At 47.9% G+C, this 24,489-nt stretch overlaps 1 protein-coding gene across 1 annotated transcript in view; it reads right to left on the bottom strand.

Moving 5' to 3' along the window:
• Window positions 1-2,634: 2,634 nt before the first annotated feature.
• The window catches only part of LOC125302428 (potassium voltage-gated channel subfamily B member 1-like), a 36,134-nt gene continuing 14,279 nt past the window's right edge, over window positions 2,635-24,489 (bottom strand). The window contains exon 3 of the mRNA XM_048255585.1: window positions 2,635-6,679. Coding sequence (XP_048111542.1) covers window positions 4,763-6,679 — 1,917 coding nt within the window. The 3' untranslated portion in view covers window positions 2,635-4,762. The remainder of the gene's footprint in view (window positions 6,680-24,489) is intronic.

Below are 24,489 nucleotides of genomic sequence, written 5' to 3'. Positions count from 1 at the left end.
GTAACCGGAGGGTGAGTGCCCAGACCCTACATTTTAATGTGGGTCTGGCTCGCCAGGCTACATGGATATATAACCACCCAGAAAAACTCAGAATGTGAGTGATAAAGTTAATTAATTGTATGAGACTTTTTATTAGTTATCCATTGCTATATTTGGGGCAGCCGCGGCCCACTGGTTAGCACTCTGGACTTGTAACCGGAGGGTTGCCGGTTCGAGCCCCGATCAGTGGGCCGCGGCTGAAGTGCCCTTGAGCAAGGCACCTAACCCCTCACTGCTCCCCGAGCGCCCCCTCACTGCACCGGGATTAGTGTGTGCTTCACCTCACTGTCAAAAAAGTATATATACTTATATATTAGGCTGTTATGCTAGCTCAGCCTTTAAATATGCTGTTATTTTGGTCAATTGGACTTGATTAAACGGGTAAAGATAATTCATAAACTGCTATTCTTACATGACTGAAGCAGTAGCCTAGGTTTAACAGTTGCTGTGTTAAGTTGTTGTTTGTGATCGCTAAACAATTCATAGGATCAAATCAGTTTAGTTTTACATACGGGAGTTAGCCTAACTGACCTGTAGGCACATAAGCCTATTCTGTTTTCATTTATTAGCATTTGTTGTGATTATATAATCAAATGACACTCATGATAACTTGAAATAGAAGGATAGGAGATAGGTGATTGATGTCCACAAGCACGAATTTCACGAGACAAAACTGTTCTGGTAAAAATATTCTTGCCATGTTTAAAATGCTGCCCTTCATAGCCTATCTCTTGCAATTCATTTTTGGATGACTGTGTAGATAGTTGTATTTTTAGCCTCGTCGCTTAGAGAGACAGTAGCCTAGGCTACACCATTAGGCCATCTTGAGAATAAAAGACTTCACAGCTGCTAACGATCATCCTCCACCACCATGAGGATAGGTAGGCTAAACGGTCGTTAAGTCAGCCTTTTGCTTCTTATTGTAAAACCAACTGTTAGGGCCTACACAAGTGGTCGGCATCCTGGTCAATATTTGATATTAAAATTTAAATTTTGAAGCTATTTGTAACTATGTGTAGCCTATGCAACCCGACTGTTGTAGGCTTGCCTACCACTCTGCAGTGCCTTGCCTACCATTCTTGCCTACCACTCTAGTTTTAAACAAACGGTGACGTAACATTAGAACGGAGGTGCAAAACCTATAGGTGAAGCAGGTGTTTCGGTCTTGGTGTCTTTCAGATTGAATTGTCTTTTCAGTGGGAAATACACTGAAGTGTTTTGAGTGCCTTTCAAATAATCTCATTTCCCCACTCCTGTTCTCAAACTCCATGCCCCCTGTTGTGGTGGAACCTTAACCAATTAGCCCAACATTCTGAAGGTCACACATTTCATTGTGTTCACGCCATGGTCTGGAGACCCTCCAATACAGCACGGACACCACTCAACAACACTTTCCAGACTAAGGGCTTCCAGACTACATGTGAGTGAAACCTGCCCTAGGGTCTAGTCTGCAGAGCATCTCGTCTAGTCAGATATGAAGCCTGTGATATGCTGGTTCAGTTCCACAGTCTCTTACTATTCATCTCACATGGCAGTGGGAAGAGGGATGTGCACCACTCTGCCGTTGCAGCACAGTGCCCTGCCAGTACCCGTCTGCTCTGCATCTCTTGTGTGCATCCAGGGTCTCCCACTGCCACTGCATATTGGTCTGGTGGTGCTTATTAGCAAGCTCTTTGAACTGCTCCAAATTCATCAGAAAAAGCTGTTGGTTGAGTGTGCGTGTACCTGTCAGAGCATTTGTTTAATTTTTTAACTGTATTTAAAGACCCCTCCCCCCTCCCTTATTAAGCCTGTTAGTCTGCCAGAATCAACCTGTCATCACCATGGAAACCATATTATCTTACACTGGAGAGCTTCTTTACCTGTGTGTATTTGTGTGTGTGTGTGTGTGTGTGGGGGTGCGTGCGTGTGTATGTGTGTGAATTCTCAAGCATTTCCATAATAGTCTCACAAAATCTTTCATTCAGTTGTCTGTTTATTTTCTGGTAAATTTGTTCAGTCTTCTTTCAAGTTCACTATGCTAAGAGCAGCAGCTACAGTGTCAGATCTTTCAAAATAAAGACAGCCAGAGGGAGACGACTCATTTACAGGCAAAGGCACACATATATCGACCGCTTTTAATGTAGAATGTTGACAGCAACGGATAGAAATTGAAACAATGGGAATCACATAAATCGCAACCTCAATTTAGCAAGTTTGTACTTTTTGGATGTTGGGTGATGATGCACGTAAATAGATTCTTTGCAAAACAAGTTCTCTAAAGGAAAAATAAGACAAAGGAAAAAGAGTTAAATGGATAAAGTGCATGAAGGTATAATATCACTGGGCTGAAATGGCATTGACCTAAATCAGTCATGTAGCACAACAGGTAGGGCATGATGTGTCTGCAGACGTATCTCAGAGGAACGAGACACTCAAGGTCGGTCTAGTCATTGGCAGTGTGTGTGTGTGTGTGCGTGTGTGCGTGCATGCGTGCGTGTGTTTATATGTGAGTGTGCGTGTGTGCGTGCGTGTGTGTGTGTTTATATGTGAGTGTGTGTGTGTGCGTGCGTGTGTATGTTTATATGTGAGTGTGTGTGCTTCTGTGTGTGTGTGTGTGTGTGTGTGTGTGTGTGAGAGAGAGAGAGTAGAGAACATGGGGCACGGGAGCTGTTCCTCTGTGTCTGGAAATGTAGGCTACAGCACATGGCAATGGCACTGGATGTGCAGAGGTGTTGCTCTGCTGCATACTCAAGGTGTGTAACGGTCATTTGAAGGAGTGCCGTGGGATTGTGTCCTCCCTGACAGACAGGCTAGCTCTGTCTGTCCCTGACTCCCCTTCTCTCGACCTGTGAATGGAGAGCACCCAGCCACCCCGTGGCTCCTGAGTGCATTAAAGGAGCTCTCCTCCATGCTCACTCAGTCTGTCTGCAGTGGTGGACGTGTATCCATCCAGACTGCAAATCTTTGCAGGCCTGAGATTGAGGCAGGTGATGCTTGCCAGTGCTACAGAGTGCTTTTGTGCTGTGCTTACGGAACTGCCTGCACTACTTTAATGCCCTGTCAGCGTCTTTTTGTTTAGCTGTGTACACAACATTTCATTGGAGTTAGCTTTCCGTGGCAGTTAATAGTGCTCTAAATGGTTTATTATAGATGGTTGACTGTTGTATCCAAAAGAGTTCCCTGAAATATTTCAATATTACTCAAATCTTGCCCAGTGAGAGTCTAAGAAATAATACATTTAGGACAATCTGACAATTTATGCTGATCAAAATGTTGGGGGTGGATCTGTGAAAAAAAAACAACTCTTTGGCTCCTCACAGTATGTGAGAGATAAGGGTAGTAGATGAAGAAGTCCACAACATTTACACAGACCAGGAGACAGTAGCAAACAATACAAAGTGGTCACCTTGCCAAATTCTCTAGTAAATACAATCCCTTCAGAATAAAATAAATATGTATTGAAATTCAAAACTACGAGATCATAATTTATTTGACTAATTTCCATTCTTTAGAAAATATTTAAAAAATATACAATCTGATTCTTTCATTTGCCACTCACAACAGAGTGTGGTGTCCCCCCAGTTCTACAGTAACTAACTTTATCCTATTACAATATTATCATCGATCATTTCTTTATACAAATATGGAACTGTCCAAATCAGCCCAGAGTGTTTCAGTTGAATGGTAGTTTCAGTGCTTTGCTCTCTGCTTCAAGTTCCAGCCAGCTGTGCTTGTCTCAGTGCTGACGGTGATGTGTTGTGAAGTATGCCAACCCACCAGGAGTAAATCCCTTCAACACAGCCAATAGGAAACACTGAAGAGATTGTTGAGGCCAGTGCCTCGTCAACAGTAGTCTCAGTATCTCACAGGTTTGAAGGGGGGTTAACAAGAATGATATGATGCACAGAACTGGACAATCTAAAGCAAACAAATAAACAAATTAATTTACAAACACATAGAACAAACAAAGAATGCAGGTTATAAAAAATCACATTGAGGTGCGCCTTTGTGCTCGGACTGGAAATGATCTGGACAAAAGACACAGACAGGGAGTCACAGTGGCTGTGTGTCCACCAGAAAGTCTCTGAATTCACCTTCCTGAACAAAAATGTCATGTTACATGTATTCTCAGAGGAATGTTCATCAGGCAAAAGAAACATTATTAATAATTAATAATAATTAGTAATAATTAGTTTTGTTTTTGAAAAAGAGGACACTCATAATAACAAAGAGGACACTCATACAGTACATTGTGTATGTGTATAGGGGACTTTATATTACTAATACACACACATGCACTCACCCAGACAAACAGACACACAGTGTAGTTTAGGTGCATATAACTAAGGCCAGTTCTGAGGAAGAAAACACTAGGAAGTAAACAGCAAATTTCTCCCAACACAAAGTTGATTCAGTAATATCTAAACCTACCATGTGTCACATACAATAACATATGATCCAAAATACCCTTTTCTACACAATCTTGGTTCAGGATATACCCAAATATTGTGGTATTTAATGCAAAAGTACTGCAAAGGACAAACTGATCAAACCTCTGTATTTCGCAACATTTTGTAGAATTGCCATGACAACCACAAACCTTTCCAAATGTATTATTTTGCTCCAACGTCATTGCATTTAGCTTATATATTTTCCCACAGATTCCCTTTTTAAATCATGTCTGACCCTCTTGTTCCAGTTTTGTCTCGGTGGGCGGCAGTAGCAGCAGCTCTCCCCTGCTTTAGCTAGCCTCGTTGTAGGTGTTGGAGCGGGCTTTTTCCCTCTGAGTCACGTGGTTCTCTTGTCCACCCCCCGAGCGGCCCTCCAGAGGGAACCCACTCTTCTGGGCCAGTGCCCGCTGGGACATCTCCAGGTGATTGGATGCACGCTGGTGGCTGCTATTGCTGCTGAACTTGGGGCTTTTGTTGCCAAGGAGACGTTCGGAGGGGCTGGGGTCGGGCCCGTCGTGCAGATGCTCGTCATCGTCAGTGTCGGCGTCGATGTACTTGCTGATGGACGCGTCATGGAATGTGAAGACGCTGGGCGCCAGGACCTCAGGGGTCTTTGGAGGGGTCTTGCTACTGGCAGTGGTGTACACAGACACCTCTGGGCTAAGGAGGGAGCGGTCAGACATGGCCGAGCTATCTGAGAGGGCGGCAACCCCCGGAGTCGGCGTGGACGATGGACCGCTGTCCACGCCGTGGAAGTTGACCTTGAGTGAGCGTGACTTGAGTGGATTGAGCAAGCGGATGCCTCGAGGGCTGTCTGAGAACAGGCCGTGTCGGCTGCTCCCTGACTTGGTGCCATGCTGCTTGGCCGTGGCAGCTGGGCTTGCCGTGGTCTCCGCATGGTGCTCCAAGGTGGTCTCAAGTCCGGGGTTGGCGCTTATCCTCCCAGGCAGGTTGTTGGTGGGGCTGTGGGAGAACCGCGAGCTCTCCAGGAAGTCGGTGGCACAGCTTATGAAGCTGTCGATGCTGGACATGCTCCGCATGTCGGTAACGCCCTCGGCGCAGGTGGGAACTCGCTCGGTTGGCATAGTTCCCAGCTCAATCTCATCCTTCAGCTTCGCCGCTCTGGATAAGGGTGGTCTCTCTTTGCTATTCAGGTTGGGCTGAGATTGGGTCTTGGCCATCTTGTTGTACATCTCCTCCAGCTTCTTCACATTGAGGTGCTGTGGGCTGGCCTGGCGAGTCTTTTCAGGGGAGCCTCGTTCCTTTCCATCAAAGGACTTATTGGAGCTGGTCTCTGAGGTGGCTGACTTCCACCGTGTATGCGACAGATGGTTGTCGTGGACTTTCTCTTTCTCTCCTGTGGCCTCTGCAGTCTTCTCCACCACCACATCCATGAGCTCCATGCTGTGGGAGAAGTTCTCTTTCATGTTCATGGACACAATGCTGCCGTTCCTCTTGGCCCTCTCCAGAGCCTCACGACGCTTGATGGCCTTCTCCTGTCGCTTCTGCTCCTTGTAGAATTCAGAGAAGTTATTGACGATGATGGGGATAGGCAAGGCAATCACCAGCACTCCCGCTATACAACACAGACCTCCAACGATCTTTCCTAATAATGTCTTTGGGTAGATGTCTCCGTAGCCTACAGTTGTCATGGTGATGGTGGCCCACCAGAACGAGGCCGGGATGCTCTTGAACTTGGTGTCCTCCTCGTCCTTCTCGGCGAAGAACACCAGGCTGGAGAAGATCATGATGCCCATGGCGAGGAAGAGGATGAGCAGGCCCAGCTCGTTGTAGCTGCGCCGCAATGTGAAGCCCAGCGACTGCAGGCCCGTGGAGTGGCGCGCCAGCTTGAGGATGCGCAGGATGCGCATGATGCGGAAGATCTGCACCACGCGCCGCACGTTCTGGAACTGCAGCACGCTCTTGTTGGACTCGGTCAGGAAGATGGTGACGTAGTAGGGCAGGATGGCCAGCAGGTCGATCACGTTCAGCGGGCCCTTGAAGAACTTCCACTTGCTGGGCGAGGAGAGGAAGCGCAGCAGGTACTCCATGGTGAACCAGGCGATGCACACGGCCTCCACATGTGCCAGCTCAGGGTTGTCGGTGGCCTGGCCAAACTCGTCCAGGTCCTGGAGCTCTGGCAGGGTGTTCAGGGACAAGGCGATGGTGGACAGCACTATAAACAGGATGGAGATGATGGCAAGAACCTGCAAAAAAACAACAGCAGCCAATTAGCACGGCTTGACATTGAAAGTACTAAAGTGAAGATCCTTTCGTTGTCGCTTTCACTGCCAAGGTGTTTTGTGGATTAAAGAACAAAGAGGGCATTAGACACAAATCCACACGACAGAGAATCTCTCTGCGGGATGTACATCAGTGGGGATGTAAAATTACATTAATAAGTGGGCAGGAATTAATCAGTCTTTTGTGTGTCTGATGCTTAACATGTATCACTCATTTATGACCCAGTTATTGCACTAATTCCTCTTTACTGGTAAGGACTCAGTGTGGATGAAAGAACCTGTCTGTGGCATTTGGTGTATAAATTGTATTACTGTATGTCTGTATGACATTTACACAAAAAATATGCTCGTATATATCCTGATTAGTGCTGAAAAGGGTAATGTGAAAGAAAAGATGACCACATCAATTCTAATACAAATTGATAAGATTGTATACTTAAATGAATTAACATCCATCAGTGATCATTTATCTTATCAAAGCAGTCTTCACTGTTGAAAATGATGCCATTATATATTCCACAGAGCTTGAGAGAACTACAATGAATGAAGTGTTTCTGATCTCTGATGAAGCAATGAGATGTGAAGCCCCCCAATGAGTCAATTTCACTCTCTTCGGTTTCCCCAGCAACCGTTTTGTAGCTCAGTGTGCCGTCTCGGAGCCTGAGCCTGCCGGAGCAGCACTGGACGGGGGAGTGGACGGGACTGACAGCAGTCACTGGTGATTGACGTGCCAGCAGGAGGCTGTGAGAGCTGACTGCTTCTCCTCGGCGCAGACACGAGCCATATCTCAGTCCGACATGCCCCCACGAGTCTCTGCCACACTCTTTCTCCCCACAATCTCTTTCCTTCTCACATGTTAACAGAAGCACTCTGTCTGTTCTCTCACTCTGTCTCCTCTGTTCCTCCACCTCCATCTCTCTCTCTCTCTCTCTAGCAAGCTTTAGTTTCCTCTCATGTTGCCACCCTCCCACATTCACCCTCTTTTCTGTTTTTTTATTTCTCCCGTCTCAGTCTTTCTTTTCTCTCTCTCCTTTTGTTACTCTCTCTGCGGCACCTTGTCCTCCTTTCTCCAACTGAAGCCTCCTCCAAACTCCCTCTTCCCTGTTGCCATTTGTATTCAACAAAGGACGAGCAAATCTTGGGAAAAAAGGAAAAACCCGCGTTCTTACAGAATTGCAAACACGCTGGCAAAGATTACATCGGAACACTCGGCAGTTCCATAACAAAGCACAGCCTCCTCATTCTGTAATAATGCCCACTGTGGTTGGGAGGCCTGCGCAGCACAAGAGGGTCTGAGACTCCAGTGGGGTGCAGAGGGATGTTTTGGCTGTTGGAGCAGGAATATGGATCTCGTCCCTCTCACCATCAATCCATAGCAAGGTCACCGGGGTGGCGAATGAGGGCGCTGAATTGCAGGATTATTCCGTTCCCTCACTCCTCATTATGTCTCATTAATCCTGGCAGGTGGCTGAGAACCCCACTGTGGCCTTTGAGCGCTGGGGGTACCGAGAGGCTCCCCCCCCGCCTACACACGCTGTGTAAAGGTGACCTGGAGGGCAGGGGTGAGATGCCGTGTCAATTAAAACTTCTTTCTCTCCGCCCCAAAAAAGGTGACTGACCTGAGGATATTTCAGGAATGGGGGTCTGAGAGACAACTGACCTCATCAAAAGAAATCTCTAAAGAGGAGGCCACATAGTCACCTCATGATTTGTAAAGCGTTGATTTCATGTATTTCTGAGAGAAAGCTTTAAAAAGGCAATTTCTCTTTCCAATTAGAATGTGGGTACTTAAAAATGTGTTGTTAATTGACATAAAACCCTCTCACCCCCAAGTTCCCTCTCTTAAGAGAAGCTCTCTCATCACCAGATTAACTAAAAGGACATCCTAAACTTGGTCCACACAACAGTGCTCTGTGTCCTTCACTACAGATCAAGGGCTTTTCAGATGGGAAGCAGTCCCCAATTTCTGTCCCGCCCCCTCCCACCCTGCCTGTCATTGAAAGACTGACATTTTTTACTGATTTTTTATCTTGGGGGTGTGTTCTTGATTCGTGCACGCAAGCGGCAAGAATCTCGGGACTGCGCCCGCCAGCTGCACCGACACTCAAATCGCTGCTTTGCCCGCTTCTCATTGACAATTAACTAAATACTGGCGGGTGCTGTTTCTCATGTGAAAGGCTCTTCACTCCTTCACTCCATGAAGTATTAAGCACAAACTCACATGTAAGTGGGAGACTTCTATACACACAAGCTGTGAAAAGAGAGTTAAAAATCCCACAAAAGCAACTTGACATGATTCACATCACCCCAATGTCTTCCTTTCAAACACCTGGACTGGACTGTGCTTGATGCAGCATAGTAATACAGGTCTGGAAAAAATTACTGGAAAAAAATGGTCTCTTCATTTTTCCAGAGCTGTATATCACTCATATTCACTTTCATTTCCATGGATGAATAGAGGCTGTGTGTGATGAGAAGAAAGGCTGCAGTGCTGTTCATGTGCGTGTCATCCTGCTGCTGAATGATGCGCGTGTCAGTCACGCCCTGGTGCATCGTGCTTGTTTACCCCCCGTTGGTGGGTCAGCGGCGATTGGGATGCTCAGTTTCTGATTAGAACATTTGGCGTGAGCTGGCAATCAGCGTGGCCTTTGAAGAGGCTTCGCATTCATCCACTCATGAGTAACTCAGCTTGACACACAGATGGGTCTCAAACTTCTGCTACAAACTGTGACTTTAAAAAAGACTAAAGTAGTGGCAGTGGCAGCAGTGCTGCCCGCATGTGTGGGTATGTATATGCACATGTGTGTGTGTGTGTGTGTGTGTATGCACGTGTGTGTGTGTGTGTATATATGCGCATGTGTGTGTGTGTGTGCATATGCGCATGTGTGTGTGTATATGCGCATGTGTGTGTGTGTGCGGTGGTGGATCTGTATGCCGGTAGATTTGTGTCTACGCACGCCAGTCTCAGAGCTCTATATGTCTCTAAATGTGTGTGTACTGTATGTAGATAGATAGATAGATAGATAGATACTTTATTGATCCCCAGGGGAAATTCAAGGTCTCAGTAGCATACAGACATCACACACACATTCACTAACAGCAGAAAAAAGTAATTAAGCAGAAACAGCAGAAAAAAGTAAGTAAGTATGTAATATAAAAAACACAACTAAGCAATCAGGACAGTAGAAGATAAAGAATATACTAAAATACAAATTATACTAAATAACACTTAATCTAAATCAATTCTAAAAACAGTATCCACATAGTGGGTGATTAATCAATAAAGAGGCGCTTGTAATGACTGAGGCCGGGACTGAGCCTGTGATTCTCTGTGCATAGTAGGGTAAGGTAAGGTGCTCTGTGTGAGTGAGTGTCATGGTGATGGTGAAAATGAGTAAGTGCAACAGTGCAAAAGGACGTTTTTTAAAAGTAAATGTTCCAATCAATGATCTAGGCAGCACATTTTCTTCTCTCTTCTTCATTTTACAGTCTAATGGTTACTGACTAGAACGGCTTGGGGTCAAGGTCATACAGAATCGATTAATCTGCGTTACTTTTTTTTAATCAGTTATTTTTTCTCAAATTAATTAATCGAAATGAATCAGTTATTTTGACAGCCCTAATATTAATAAAAGATATAAGTGTGGCCACAGTTCGGCTGTGGCATGGGGGGAGGGGTTATGCATATGTGCTAATATAGCACGCAAACAGTGAGGCAGAAAGACAGTGGTAAAATGTGCATGAGACCTCGACTATCACGTGTACAGGGCAGCACAGGTGTGTGTAACTCATGAGTCCAGCAGTGCTCTTGGACAGCAGCAGACCCAGGGGCATGACTGGCTCTCGGCCACCTCAGCCTCAGCTGCTGCCCGGCCTCATCTTCACTAACTGGCTTCCTCATCCCCCTCTGGGCAGCGTGCCATTCACAGTGAGTGGAGAGATTACAGAGATGCAACATGGACTCCCCTCCAGGGACAGCCCTGCCCTGCCCTCGCCTCGCCCGCTAACAAAGCCTGTGACAGCTCAGTGCGCCCGCACATAAAGGACTAATCTCCGCCAACTGCTAAAATGACAGAAACTACTCAACGCACAGCCGGTGGAAAAAAACTACATCTCCCAAAGGTTACACTCTGCTCTCAAGCACCCGCGCCATTAGAACATACCCATGGTGTTATGTGCAATTAACAGGACGACCTAGCACCCGACGCATATCCACATAGAGTATCCTGCTCAATTTTCGTGAACGTGACCTCACACGGGACACAGATGGGGGACACACTGCCCCTGAGCCCCTCCGCTGTTCATCTGTGTTCTACACGTTAAATCAGGAAGCTGAACGTTTGTGAACACAAAGTGCATGTTTGTGCATTTGTGTACATTTGGACATATGATGTTCTGTGCCACGATCGAGTGTGTGTGTGTGGGGGGTGTTATTCAAGTAGAGGTGGATGGTACACGGTCATTCTGACCCCAGAACAAATAGCAGCAGTTAGTGGAAGACTCTGAAACACCTCTTCCACTGATTCAACTCCAAATCACAGCCAAATCCTTGGTATACTATGCTGCTATTTGGGTGAGGTGCTAAGTGGCAAGTGCATTGCACCCTGGTTTTTCACACTTCTTCTTTGCTAAAACCACCGCCCACACACTCACACACACCCACCCCCCTCCTGCCTCCAAGTCAAAGTCCTCCAACAATTAGCAAACCTTGAATCCTCTTGTCTTCCCATCTTCTCCTCTGAGGCCGACTGAATATTTCATGCCTTGTGGGAGCGCTAGGCTAGCCTGCTCTCTCCCGTGTGAGGTGCCTGAGCGAGGGGCGGCTCAGCCAAGCATGAAGGGCCCCAGGGCAGCAGCACTGGCAGCACCAGCAGCAGCAGCAGCACTGGCCCACTTTCGCCCCCCTCTCTCTCTCTCTCTCTCCGCAAGGTTAGCCCCATCTGTGGGCACCAGAGGAGGGGTGGGCTGGGTTGCTGGAGGACAGGCAGCTCTCGGGGCTCAGACACTCCCTTCTGCAGAACATCTCCCAGAGGATGACAGCTTGCACCTTTATCTGTTTTCCATCATGCCCTGCATTTTGTGTGTGTGTGTGTGTGGTTGGGGAGAGAGCGAGCTGAAATGGAACCATGTTTCAGGTAGAGAAGAATAATCAGCCTGTTTCCCCCTTATCTGAAGCTCCCTGGTCGAATGGTAGATCACTGTTCAGATCAGGGCTTCAGATCTGGCTCTGATCTGGCCCGTGTGCTTGCACAGACTCTGCTGCCATGTGGATCAGGAGGGAGGACACGGGCCAGATGCACTGCTGCTCCACCAGAGACAGGAGCACCATGGAGGCTGTTCTGATCTCGCATGGGGAAGCAGACAGACACACGCAGATATTTACAAGCACAGGAGAGTGGCAGGATGGCAAAGGAGTAATGATGGATCACGATGACGGGAAGAGAGAGAGAGAGAGAGAGAGAGACGCTAAAAATATGAGATATGGGTGGTGGTGGTGGGTGGGGGGTTGGCTGGCAGGTGATGTGGATGGAGCTGCACGGTGAGCAAGAAACTGAAAGGGAAATTACACTCAATAAACATGAGTGTCACCTGCAGCTGAGGACAGCAGAGGATAACTATAATAGGATTGCTGCTCTATATAAAGCCTCCTTAGACAGGAAGGAAGTGCTCCCCTTGGAGACAGCAGTCTCTTAGGCCATTGCATCGTAAACTCCCTTACCTTCAGTTCACCTTCACTTTACCCCTGGCAACCCCCGCACCACCACCACCACTGTCCCGAGGAGGGAATTCTGCACTCCCGTGTGGGCTCCCATTATGTTGTTGTGGAGCACTGCACATGAAGGCCCACTGATCTGACTGCAGAAAGCCTATCTGTGTAATCACTCTTTGATGTGTTTCCAAAGAGAATAACTGACGACCTGGCGCTCCCCTGCGACAGGTCAGATGTGTGCTGTTAGCAACCCAGATGAATGGTGGGGAGCGGGAAGGACTGGCTCTCTGGCTCACCTTTGCAGTGGGTATGCTGAAGGAGAGGGAGAGAGGGAGACAGAGAGAGAGCGAGAGAGGGAGAGAGCGAGAGAGGGAGAGAGTGAGGCACTGGAGCAGAAGGAAGGGGGATGTAAACAAGCTGGCCCCAGGGTGGCAGGCTGTAGGAAAAGTTCACTGTTTGCAGGGTACTGTTGACACGTCATCTTCCTCCTCCTCCTCTTCCTCCTCCCTCTCCCTGCTCTCTCCGTCTCCTTTCCACTCCCTTGTGTCAACAGTCCCCCTTCCCTTTGTGGCCATTAGGAGGCTTGCTGTTCCAAACTCAACAGCCCCGGATCAGATAGATGTATGGAAGCAGGAAATTCAACAAAAGAAGGAAAGAATTTGAGCTCCAAGGAAGGGAATGTTGGTGGGAAGACGGGCGGAGTGTGAGAGAATGGCAGCCAGGAGAAAGTCACAAGAGGGGAAATAATTCATCAACCTGACAGGCATATAATAGGCTTGTCATATAGGATCACAGGCACATCATCCAGGGTTCTTAAAAAGGCTATTACAGACAAAAACGGCACAGGAACAAACACTAATGTTCTCTGTTGCATCGTAGGTCTACCATTTTCATGACATTTCCTAGATTTAATTTTGATGTAGCACACATTTGGAATCTTAGCCATTATCTCCTGTGATTTCAGAGGGCTGGCTAGTTTTAGTGTTAGAGGGCTGGCTAGTTTTAGTGTTAGCAATGCCCTCCCACTGTAACCTGCCCTGTGGAGAAGGGGAGCCAGTGAAGTGTGGAATGTTATAGGGTTGACTTCCGTGGCAGGCCTGTCTGTGGTAATGCATGTCTTCCTGTCTCCATTATTATGGATAGCCCGGCGGCGAGTTCCTCCATCAATCTCCCACTCCCCTTCACACGCTGGGCCTGACATTAATTACGCTATCATCCCGGGTGGTAGTGACAAAGCATGGTGCCCACGCACACAGGTGTGCCCCTATCCCACACACACACGCACGCGCGCGCACACACACACACACACACAACATACACATAGACATATGCACTGAGAAATGCCTTTTGTGCCCTGTGGATGTGGATGACACAGCCACCTCTTTCTTTCTTTCTCTCTCTCTCTCTCTCTGTGGCAGCCCTGGCACATGAGCTGGTGTGTCTGGGGCAGGTTTGTCTCTGTGCTGTCAGGACAGAGTCGTGGGAGAGAGAGAAAGAGAGAGAGAGAGAGAGAGAGAAAATAACTTGTCATCCAGACCTGGGGCTGTGTCCTCTGCAGGTGAAAAGGCTTCCTTCCTCATGATGGGGCCCAGAGAGGGGTACAAGTACACACAGGTGTGTGTGTGTGTGTCAGGTTGTTTGAAGCTCCCTGCTTTCTCATTAACAAGGACAGGCAGGTTAGAGAACTCTGTATCTCATGAGCCCAGCCTGTGTGTGTGTGTGTGTTTTTGTCTGTGTGGCTGTTTGTTTGTTTACAGTACTGGCTCCAACTCTAACATCTGTTAGCCACCGGGCTGTCTCCCAGGACCTCTGAGAGGAAACTTTGTCAGGGTGCACATCTGCAACATCTGTTCCCAACTTTATGGTCTGTTAGGAGCTCTCAGACAGTTTTTCATCTAAAACAATGCCATCTTTCAAGTTTGGTATGTCCTAGATTTGTGTGTGTGTGTCTCTATGTGTGTTTTGGTGTGTGTATGTGGGTCTCAGTGTGCGTACAGTGTGTGTGCGTGTGTGTGTGTGTGTGTGTGAAAGCCCACTAGTACTTGTTTCTGTGTGTATGTGTGTATGACAGCTGTGTTGTAAATGTGTGAAGGAGACGTCCAATGTGTATAACTCAGGAGTCATAACTCTTCAAGGTTGCTGGGGTGGTCTGGGTGCCTGTCTCTTTGATTGATGGCCCCATCAAGTGAATAGCCCCAGGGCTTTCTACCACTGGGGAGTGGGTTGAGAGTCAGGCCTCTGCCACAGCCTTTCCGCAGGACCTCCATATGAATCACGGCAGGGCTCTGAGGGTGGTGACACCAAGGTGCCCGTGCCCTGTGGGTACTGGGGCCACCGTACTATCTGTAAGTCAGTAAGTCAGTTCAAGTCTTTGCAAATGGCTGCTGTTTGTCAGTACAGAGAAGAAAATGGAGTGAGTCATTGCTGTGGTGCCCCGCAGATCTGTATTTGGAGGTTAAATGGAATCTGCAATGGGAAAATGTGTCTTGGGGTGTGGGCATGAGTGGGTGGTTATAACTTGGAAAGATGATGAGAGCCCTCAAGGGTCCAGAGACACAACATCCACAGACCCACCTTCCCCTAGCACAGGGGAAAACAGACAGATTGCTAGATGCAGACAAACACTTTATGGAATAAGTACAGCACAGTTGTGGGTGGGGGTGTGCATGTGTAAGCCCGGGAGCCTTATCTATGTGTGTGTGTGTGTGGGTGGGTGTGTGTGTCTATGTGTGTGTGTTGAATAAGAGAAAGGGGATTTGCTTTCCCATACATTTCTCACTCTGATTAAAAACGAATGCCTTCCCTGCATATATTCACCTCTAATTAAAATCTCCTAACCCATGGACTAATTCAGTGTTGCATACATTAACTCTATCTCGTTGTCTTCATGTGCCTCAAACCACGACACATCCAAGAACAATGGCCACTGAGGACCACTGGAATGGACTGATGGATGACCGCATATAGCTCGCTCCCAGGAGACTTTACAGTTCATACAGGCCACTGTCTGGGGGCGGTCACTCTGTACATCCTTGTTTTGCATTGCCCAGCTGTCCTCTGTGTTATTTGGAGGAGATGGGTGTGAGATTACGAGAAGATCAAAGAGGACCTTCATTATCAGTTGTGTATCTGGCTCTGAAAGACCAGACTTTGTGGTGTTGTACATACCATAAGCCTGGTCAAAGTAAGAGATTACACAGAGCTTATAGCACTCAAGCATGACCTTTGGGCTTTCTAGAAACTAAATAATTAAGCAAAAGATGTGTTTAGCCTTAAAAAACGAGCCTGGCAGTGTGTGTGTTTCTGGAATGTGCCCTGTCTGCGCCTCTCTCTGTCAGTGGTTTGTACTGTACAAGGCTTGTTTTTCTGGTGGATGGGAGGATGGGGTATATGTCGATGGGGTGTGTAATCCTGCCCCGCTGTCAGGTGAAGCTCGATACCAGAGACAACGAAACGTGGAACATGAAAAACTAGAAGAGTCTCCAGCTGATCTGGTTTCCGTCGACAGCTAATTAACGCTCACTAATGTGTCCCTGACCACTGCGGCAGACCTGTCCAGTTTCTAAAGACACACGCGTGTCACTCGATGCCCCTGGGGTTCCTGCCCCGGGCCTTCCACTGACGTCGGACCCATGGCCTGTTTTCCTGAAACAGGAGACAGGCCTCATCTCCCCCTGTTAGATCAGGTGACCTGCCGGTATGTTTGCGGCGGTTGTTTCGTGAGGGTCAAAAACAAGATGACCGCCACAGTGGGTCAGTCCTCGTGAGCATCTATTCATACGGATTCGTCCAGATCGAGTATCCCACAGCACTAATTGCTGAGTCTTACAAATGCAGATATGGCCCCAACTCTTCTCTCAAGATCAGATGACTGTCCTGAATTTCTGAATGATTTTTAAGGGTCAATACAAGGCCGAGTAAGTGCATAATACTGCCAAAAAAAGCACCAGTCTTGTAAGTATAACTTCAGCATATGTAAAACAATACAGGCACAACGATTTATGTTCTATTTTGGTGGTTTTCCACGATTACGATTAACGGCAAACGAGTGTCAAGGATGATTGACGGGGCACACTCAAAATGTAGCTTGGTTTGTTTGCAGGCTACCTCATGACCTGCCAGGCTCTCAACAAAATGTAGGGTGGCCTTTGGAAGTCCTAGTAATTGAGCTAAACAGTGAAAACTCAAACTGAGTTATCTGTGCAGGGCCTGTCTCCCAGTGTAACCATGACAACCCCTCACTCCACTCCAGGTGGTGATAATAGGAAATCACCAGTCTTCCAGGAAGTCTATCACTCTCTTTAACACTTCTGCTCACTCTGTTTTCTCTCTTTTCTTTCACTCCCTCTCTTCCATACTTCCTCTCTTTTTCATCTCTGATTAGCCTCCACAGCCCTCCGTTGCTCTGTCTAAAGCGTACTTGTCTCTAGTTTTCCCCACTCACTAGAAGACTTCCTGTCATGCTTCTCTCTCTCTTTTTTAACCACTAGAACAAACGTGTTTTAACAAGTGCTGAGCTCACTCTTAAAAAAAATAAAATAAAAAAAAACGTGGATGTCGAGAAGTGGGAAGCAGAAGCACAGAACTGCCTGGAGTTTCAGAGCTGCCACCGACGAGCGCTGATGACCCTCTCCCACGGAAAATTACCCATTCATCCGGTGCAGCACGCAAAATACCTCGGGTCGTTCTCTTTACACTCTGTGGGTAGATACAATTTACCAGGCCCTCGGTTAAATCAGGCGTACTGAACTGCAGAATCATTACGCTGGCCAAAAACATTTCCCTTTTGCATTCGCGTGCTGCCTTCCCCCTCTGGCTGATATCTCCATATCTCCCTGTCTTACAATATCTTTCGTCTCTCGTTTCCCTTCCAAAACGTTGTCGTACAGTCTGTCCACACCGGTCCACCTCATTGCTCCCACTTTCTGCTGTCTTGCCGTCTCTCTCTGCCTCTTCTCATACAAAACCACACAACAGCAGCTCCCCAGCCCCTGCACCATTCCGAGCCTTATTTCATTATTTGATTCAGGGGGAAGCAGGGGAGGGGTGTCCACCCCCCGCACCACAGTCGGACACTCAATAATTCATGGCAGGCAGACCAGAGAGGACCAGTGGAACCTCGGCTTTATGGCTAAATCGGAGTGCCTTCCGCCTACCAGACACCCTGAAATAGAAAAGGAGAAAAAAAGGCTTTTGCGGATCTGGATCCGTCTGAGACGGCCGACTGCTCCTGCGGACCACACAGAGAGATCCGTCTGGGCAGGGGTGAGACGAGCAGAGATTCAGTTTCTCCACCGGGCCTCATGAGGATGTCGGACGTCCTGACTGTGCATTTATTCACACGACATCTGTGGACGGTGGCCAGAGTGTCCGAGTGCCCCTGCCCAGGATTTGTCAGTGGGACTGGATGGCCAGCCGGCTGCATGCTCTGCATCTGGGCAAGGCCTCTATCTCCAGCTCAAATTAGCAGCCACAGATACATGAGTAAATAAAAGGACATATGGCTGCATCACAGACATTTCTGGCAACACCACATCTGTAAGACAGCTGCTATATTTATGCGCTGTGTACCTGCATCTGTGCGCGTGTGCACGTTGTCAGGTTCACGTTGATAGACGTGAGGAGCAGCATCTCTAGGAAGTGACCTATTTTTCCAAACAAATTTAATGAAAATTTGAAAAGCTACTTTTTAAATAATTACCAGCCCAAGCACAACATAGGGAAGGATGAGACATCCTCTGATGGTGGACTGCTTTTTGGCAATTACCAACCCGGAGGGCTTTATAATGAAAACAAACAAAAATGCTCTTTCAAGTATTTCCCCAAAGTCCTCCAAGGGGTTTCTATGCTTTAAAAAAGACTAGACGGATTCAAACAGTATTACAAACTGACATTTAACAGTAAAGAGTTTAGAGGGATACAGTATAACCTTTAAAAATATGTCCTGCATCCTGGCTGAGAGCTGGAATGGACGACTGTAGTCTACCATTCACAACACACGGCCATAGTTCTTCTCTAGGATAACATTGATGAAAGTGTCAGGGGAAGACAGAGGGGGGGGGAAAGCAGAAGCAGGGTGAATGCTTGCTGCTCCAAGACGAATGGGAGTCGCGCAATGTCAGTCTGATGCCACTAGAGCCCTGAAGATTTAAGGCCATGAAGGGCAGTCCTGGATGTGCAGATTAGCTGTCCTGTTTGGTGGGAGGCTGCCGCCTCAGCAGCTTTGTATCTAATGAATGAACAGATGGCTTGTGGTGGCTCTTAAGAGAGGAGATTGTAGCCTAGGTGTTGGCATGAACCCCCCCCCCACACACACACACACACACACACACACACACACATACACCTCTCCCTATGCACACACACACACAAACAAGCGCTCACAAACCAGATGTCTCCCTCTCCAGTCATAAAGCTAATGTGCCACATTAGCACACAGCAGCATTTGATCAGCAGATATAACAGCACAAACAGACGTTCAGTTACCACAAATGTTGCTACTATAAGTCTCCTTATATATGGCCTATAGAATCCTATAGGATGTGTGCTCATGAAAATGTCAGAGGTGAGTCGAGCAGAGCTTCAGCGCCTGCGTGTGGTCCTGAAAGCGGACAGGATAGCTTTGAAATGGACCAAAAGCAGCTGGGCAGTGTAATATCAGCAGTGCAGAAGCACACAGAGCTCCACATGTAGCCCCACAGCCCTCTCCAGACCCAGCCCTGATGGTAAATAAGCCGCAAGACTGTGTGGAGAGAAACCACTGACACGAGCAGTAATTAATAGCAGTGCATTATGGTTACCTAGGAACAGGACATGCCAGTTATGTATGCATTGCACACACACACACATACAAGCGCACGTGCACACACACACACACACACATGCACGCTTGCGCTTACACAGTTCAGGCTCATACCAGCAAGACGACAGCAGTTACTTTGGTGCATATTTTGAGGGTTGCCTTGGTGATTTGAAATTCCTCGACTTCTTCCTCTTTTTTGACAGGAAAGGGAAAAAATGGTAAAGAGAGGCTGACAGGCTGAGTAAATGACATCAGTCCGTTCCGGTGGGAAGGAGTCGGGGGTGGAACAGAAGAGAGGAATGCAGACTCATCTCTCTGTCCAGAGTTGCACCATCAATGTCTGGAAATACAGAGCCATCTCCTGCGAGCCCTGGAGTCACTGGCGGCGGTGTGTGGCCGGGCAGTGCCCTGTGTCCCATCGGCTGGCTCCATCTATTCTCTAAATCTGGGAAACCCAGAGAAAAAAGCCAGCCAGCCCGGAGAGGGATTTGGTTCCTCAACTCGAGTCAAGCTGTGGCCTCGATTGAATAATTAATTCTTGAGGAGTAAGGGAAAACCAAGGTGGGAGTTGAAGGAAAGCACACTCAAATGCATGAATGCACACACACACACACACACACACACACACACACACACAAATGCTTTTCTGTCAACTCATAACTGACAGCTCTCTGCATGTCATTCCACAGCAGGGGTATGGAGACAAGAAGAGACAGATAGAAAGGTTGAGTGAGTGAGAGAGAGAGAGAGAGAGAGAGAGAGAGAAAGAGGAGAGAGGCGAGAGTGCAGGGAAGCCCCTCTCCATTCCCCTCCTCCTCTCTGTTTACAGACACGGCTGCTGACGCAAAAGCAGCCCACTGGCAGTAATGCTGATCAAAATTTACAGGAAATGCTAAAGGTAATAAATCTTTAGCATTTCCTGTAAATGCACTCCTCTCGTTCTCCCCCAATATAACTGCATCTCTCTCTTTCTCTCTTTCTTTCTATCTATCTATCTCTGTCGGTTCCTGGGTTGTAAACAGCTGGAGCAGCTGTGATGTGCCTAAAGGGTTGCGGCCCGGCTTGCCTCGGGGAAAGAGTGGCAGTCGTCCATAAGTCGTACGTCACCATCAGTTGTGTAAAGTGGAGGTGACACTAAGTGTAATTTACAAGTGGAACGAAATCATCAATTACACAATGATGTGTGTAATGTGCTTGGCAGCCCAAAATATGCTCCAGCTGTTTACAACCCAGGAACCGACAGAGATAGATAGAAAGAGATGCAGTTATATTGGGGGAGAACGAGAGGAGTGCATTTACAGGAAATGCTAAACATGTATTAAACATTTTAATCTCAACCTTTTGATCAGCATTACTGCCAGTGGGCTGCTTTTGCGTCAGCAGCCGTGTCTGTAAACAGAGAGGAGGAGGGGAGTGGAGAGGGGCTTCCCTGCACTCCACCACACTGCTCTCGCCTCTCTCCTTGCACTCTCCTCTCCGCGCCGCATCGCTGCTCAGCCAGGGGGATGCCAAACAGATGTCGGCGTGAGGATGACACACAGCATACTGCCCACATCCATCCAGCACTGTGCAAACAGCCAGTCACTCAGGCATGCCGCTCTGCTCCTCTCTGGCCGACCAGGCCTGGGCCAAACATGGTCAGCCTGACCTGTCTGTGGCACCGGGCTCCCTTCCCACGCCTTTCCCAAAACCACACTCTCCAATCACAGACTCCTTCTTTCTGCCCCCGCCCTCTGTCTTTTTCCCTCTCTCTCTCTCTCTCTCTCTCTCTCTCTCTCTCATTCTCTGTCTTTTCCCGACCAGTGAGCTGCAGCGGCAGCTTTTAATGAAGTGGATCAATCAGGGCCCCTCATGGTGATTTTTAATTTGTGCTGCTTATCTGTGTGCCTAAACCCCTCCTCCCAACCCCCCTCCAGGCTTACCACTCAGTCCAGTCCGCTGAGAGGGGGGGGGCAGAGAAACATCAGAGACTGAGACTAATGTGATGTTAGCAGCATTTCCCGTGCGCTTCTCCTTGGATAGGTTGATATTGCAGGGCTAAATTGGCGTGGCAATGCAAGTGTGCAAGCGAAGACACACAACACACACACAAGAGACAAGAGGACACAAATGTCCAAAAAGTTTCAATCAAACATAACAGTAAAAGGGGGAGAAAAGTCCATTGCAAGCGGCCTGAAGGCTAGCGCTGATCTGTCCAAACAGCCACACAGACTACCCAGCGGTCAGCTCTCATGCCATCATTTGGGACACCACCCAGCTCTGTGCAGCCTCCCCCTAACGGAGAAAAACAAAACACTGATTACATCTACAAACCTGTCCCTTTGTGCTCGGACAGAAACACTCTCCAGTGTTTTATGGAAAGCTATAAACAACAGCATTCACTTATCTTCTTAACAATCTCCTGTTTTCCTTGCTGTTGCTAAGTACCCCTGACAAACTACTTGCCACCTCCCTGTATCTTTTACTTTGATAGGACAGTTGTTTCTGTTTAAGTATTCTACCCAGCGTAACATGAAGTACCGAGCCAGTGTTTTCCATATAGGGAGAAGTCTATACTGTTCATAAGTCAGGAGTGATATGGAGGGACTGAACTTTTAGACTGCAGATCCTACACTCAGACAACGATTAGTAAACAAATCCTGTGGTGGTCTTAATCCACATACATCCAACACTTCCACACTGCAGTCCTCCAGATGTAATCGCGATCCTTGTCTTTTGATTTCTCCCATCCTCTCTGAGCTCTCTACTCTCCCACAGACGTGATGTGGATAAATGAATGTGGTCAAAAGGGCTGAGTAAGTCTGCGCTTCCCAGCCTACAGTGTATTCTATTCTGCTGTGTGCACTTATTCTACGGAGCTGTGGTGTGTGTGTGTGTGTGTGTGTGTGTGTGTGTGTGTGCGCTCAGTTCATCAGGCGCTGGGTGAGCTCTCCTCCCTGTGATGAGGCGAAGCACTTCCTCACCTCTCCCCTGGTGAGCGCTCACACAATCACAGTCTTGATTAAGGCCCCCTCCTGCTGGCTCACTGCTATTTATAGGCCTCAGGCATCTTCTAAGGTTGTAAGGGAAGCACGGACAGAAGCACATACAGTATATATATACACACGTCTATGAAGCAGTGCACTCTGGATGTGACATACATCATAAGCTCATTGTGTTGAAGTATCAGGTGACCCTGGGGGCTCTGGTGACTGAGCGCTTCCTATGGAACCCCAACAAGGCTCATTAATCAACCAACTTGAAGCTCGATCCACCTAACCTTTACTCAGGGCCCCTGGACACAGATAAGGTCTCCAATTGAATTGCAATGTGATTTGTCACCAGTGCAGCCCCCTTCGACACACACACACGCACGCACACGCACACACACACACACACACACACACACACACACACACACACACACACACACACACACACAAACACACTCCCACAATCAGGCTATCCTCTGAGGCCTTTGTTGGTTGCGTTGACCCAGTCCTCTCAGGGTTACGCATCAGAAGCCACACAGAGGCTAATGCAATGAGGACGGGGCTAGAGTTTCCCCGCAGATCACTATCCCTTTCAATTTACCTCTCGCAGCTCAATTTACCCACAGTGTGACCCATTTCTCGAGACCATCTCTTCCACTCAACACTCGTCAAAGCCCCCAAAGATGACATTCCAAAGGCAGCAAGGAGCCCGGCAATGGATTCTGGGTAATTTATGATACCATCAAGAAAATCAGATTGATTGACGATTCCCTCCCACCTGTGTGCATCGCAAGAGAAATGTCTGCAAAGGAGGTAATATGTAATATCTATCCATGAGTCAGCAGTGGAACACTCCCATTTGATCATTATCCAGATAGATTAAAAGAGAGGAAGAGGAGACAGGAAGAGGAATATCCTGACTGTGGGAGGACGCACAGCTGGCATGCAGATATGCAGGGAGATGTGAGCAGAGCAGGCGAGAGACCGTGGGAGAGAAAGAGGGATGAAGCGTGACAAGGAGAGAGAGAGCAATGTATGAACACAAGAAGAGAGGGATGAAGGGTGAGAGAGAGAGAGAGCAATATATGAACACAAGAAGAGAGGGATGAAGCGTGAGAGAGAGAGAGAGCAATGTATGAACACAAGAAGAGAGGAATGAAGCGTGAGAGAGAGAGAGAGCAATATATGAACAAAAGAAGAGAGGGATGAAGCGTGAGAGAGAGAGAGAGCAATATATGAACAAAAGAAGAGAGGGATGAAGCGTGAGGGAGAGAGGGCAATGTATGAACACAAGAAGAGAGGAATGAAGCGTGAGAGAGAGAGGCAATATGAACAAAAGAAGAGAGGAATGAAGCGTGAGGGAGAGAGGGCAATGTGTGAACGAGGGACAGAGAGGAGGCACTGGAGCAGTCTATGGAGTCTATGGTGAAGGGGCCGTATTTCAGTTTGGGAACGTGCGCACATCCAAATTAAGGTGCAGGAGCCAAAGTCAAGATCCAGTAACAGAGAAGGTCCGCTGGTTGCTCTCCGTTTTTTTTTTATTTTATTTGACTTCAATCCCCCACACACATGGCGTTTCGAGCCCTTCGGCTCTTCATCAGACTTGGTCTTCATCAGTCAAATCTGATGAAGAGCTGAAGGGCTCGAAACATCAAGTGTGTGGGGATTGAAGTCAAAAAATAAAAAAAAAAAAAAAAGAAACAGAGTCTTGACCTTCTCTGTTACTGGACATGGATCTATGGTGAAGGGGCACCATGTGGGAAGATATCCCCAGGGCGCCAGGGCTTTTTGCTCTTTTGGTCAATCTCTTTTTCCTCATCCCCCACTCACTCTCTCACTTTCTTTCTTTCTCTCTGGAGAGACTGTCCATATCGTCCGAACCACAGCGGTGTTGATGCTGGCCCACTTAAATGTCCTCCCACATGGTCTTATAGAAGCCCTTTTAACTCAAAACCGGTCCCAGCCAGCACACCTCCTCTAACCCCCTGTGGAGAGCAGATGAAGGCTCTCCATCACGCGTCTGCCAGAGAAAAGGCTGGGGACTGCTGGGAACCGCACGGCTCGGGATGCATCAGATAGGCAGCATGCTGCCTCCATCTCCATCTCTATCTCCGGCTGGAGCTCACTGACTGACTCTCGAATGCAGCCCCCCTTACTGCAGCCAGACACCCAGGGCACCACTGAAGGACGATGGAAGGGAAAAAAAGAAGAGCATCAACATTTGCCTCCGGTGGCCTCCTGGGGCCTCACGGACGGCTGCTCTTTAAATGTCTGGAGCGACGATGTCTCC

Source organism: Alosa alosa, chromosome 10 (genome assembly GCF_017589495.1).
Source record: "Alosa alosa isolate M-15738 ecotype Scorff River chromosome 10, AALO_Geno_1.1, whole genome shotgun sequence".
Taxonomy (NCBI): Eukaryota; Metazoa; Chordata; class Actinopteri; order Clupeiformes; family Clupeidae; genus Alosa; species Alosa alosa.
This window is presented reverse-complemented; position numbering and strand designations above follow the sequence as displayed.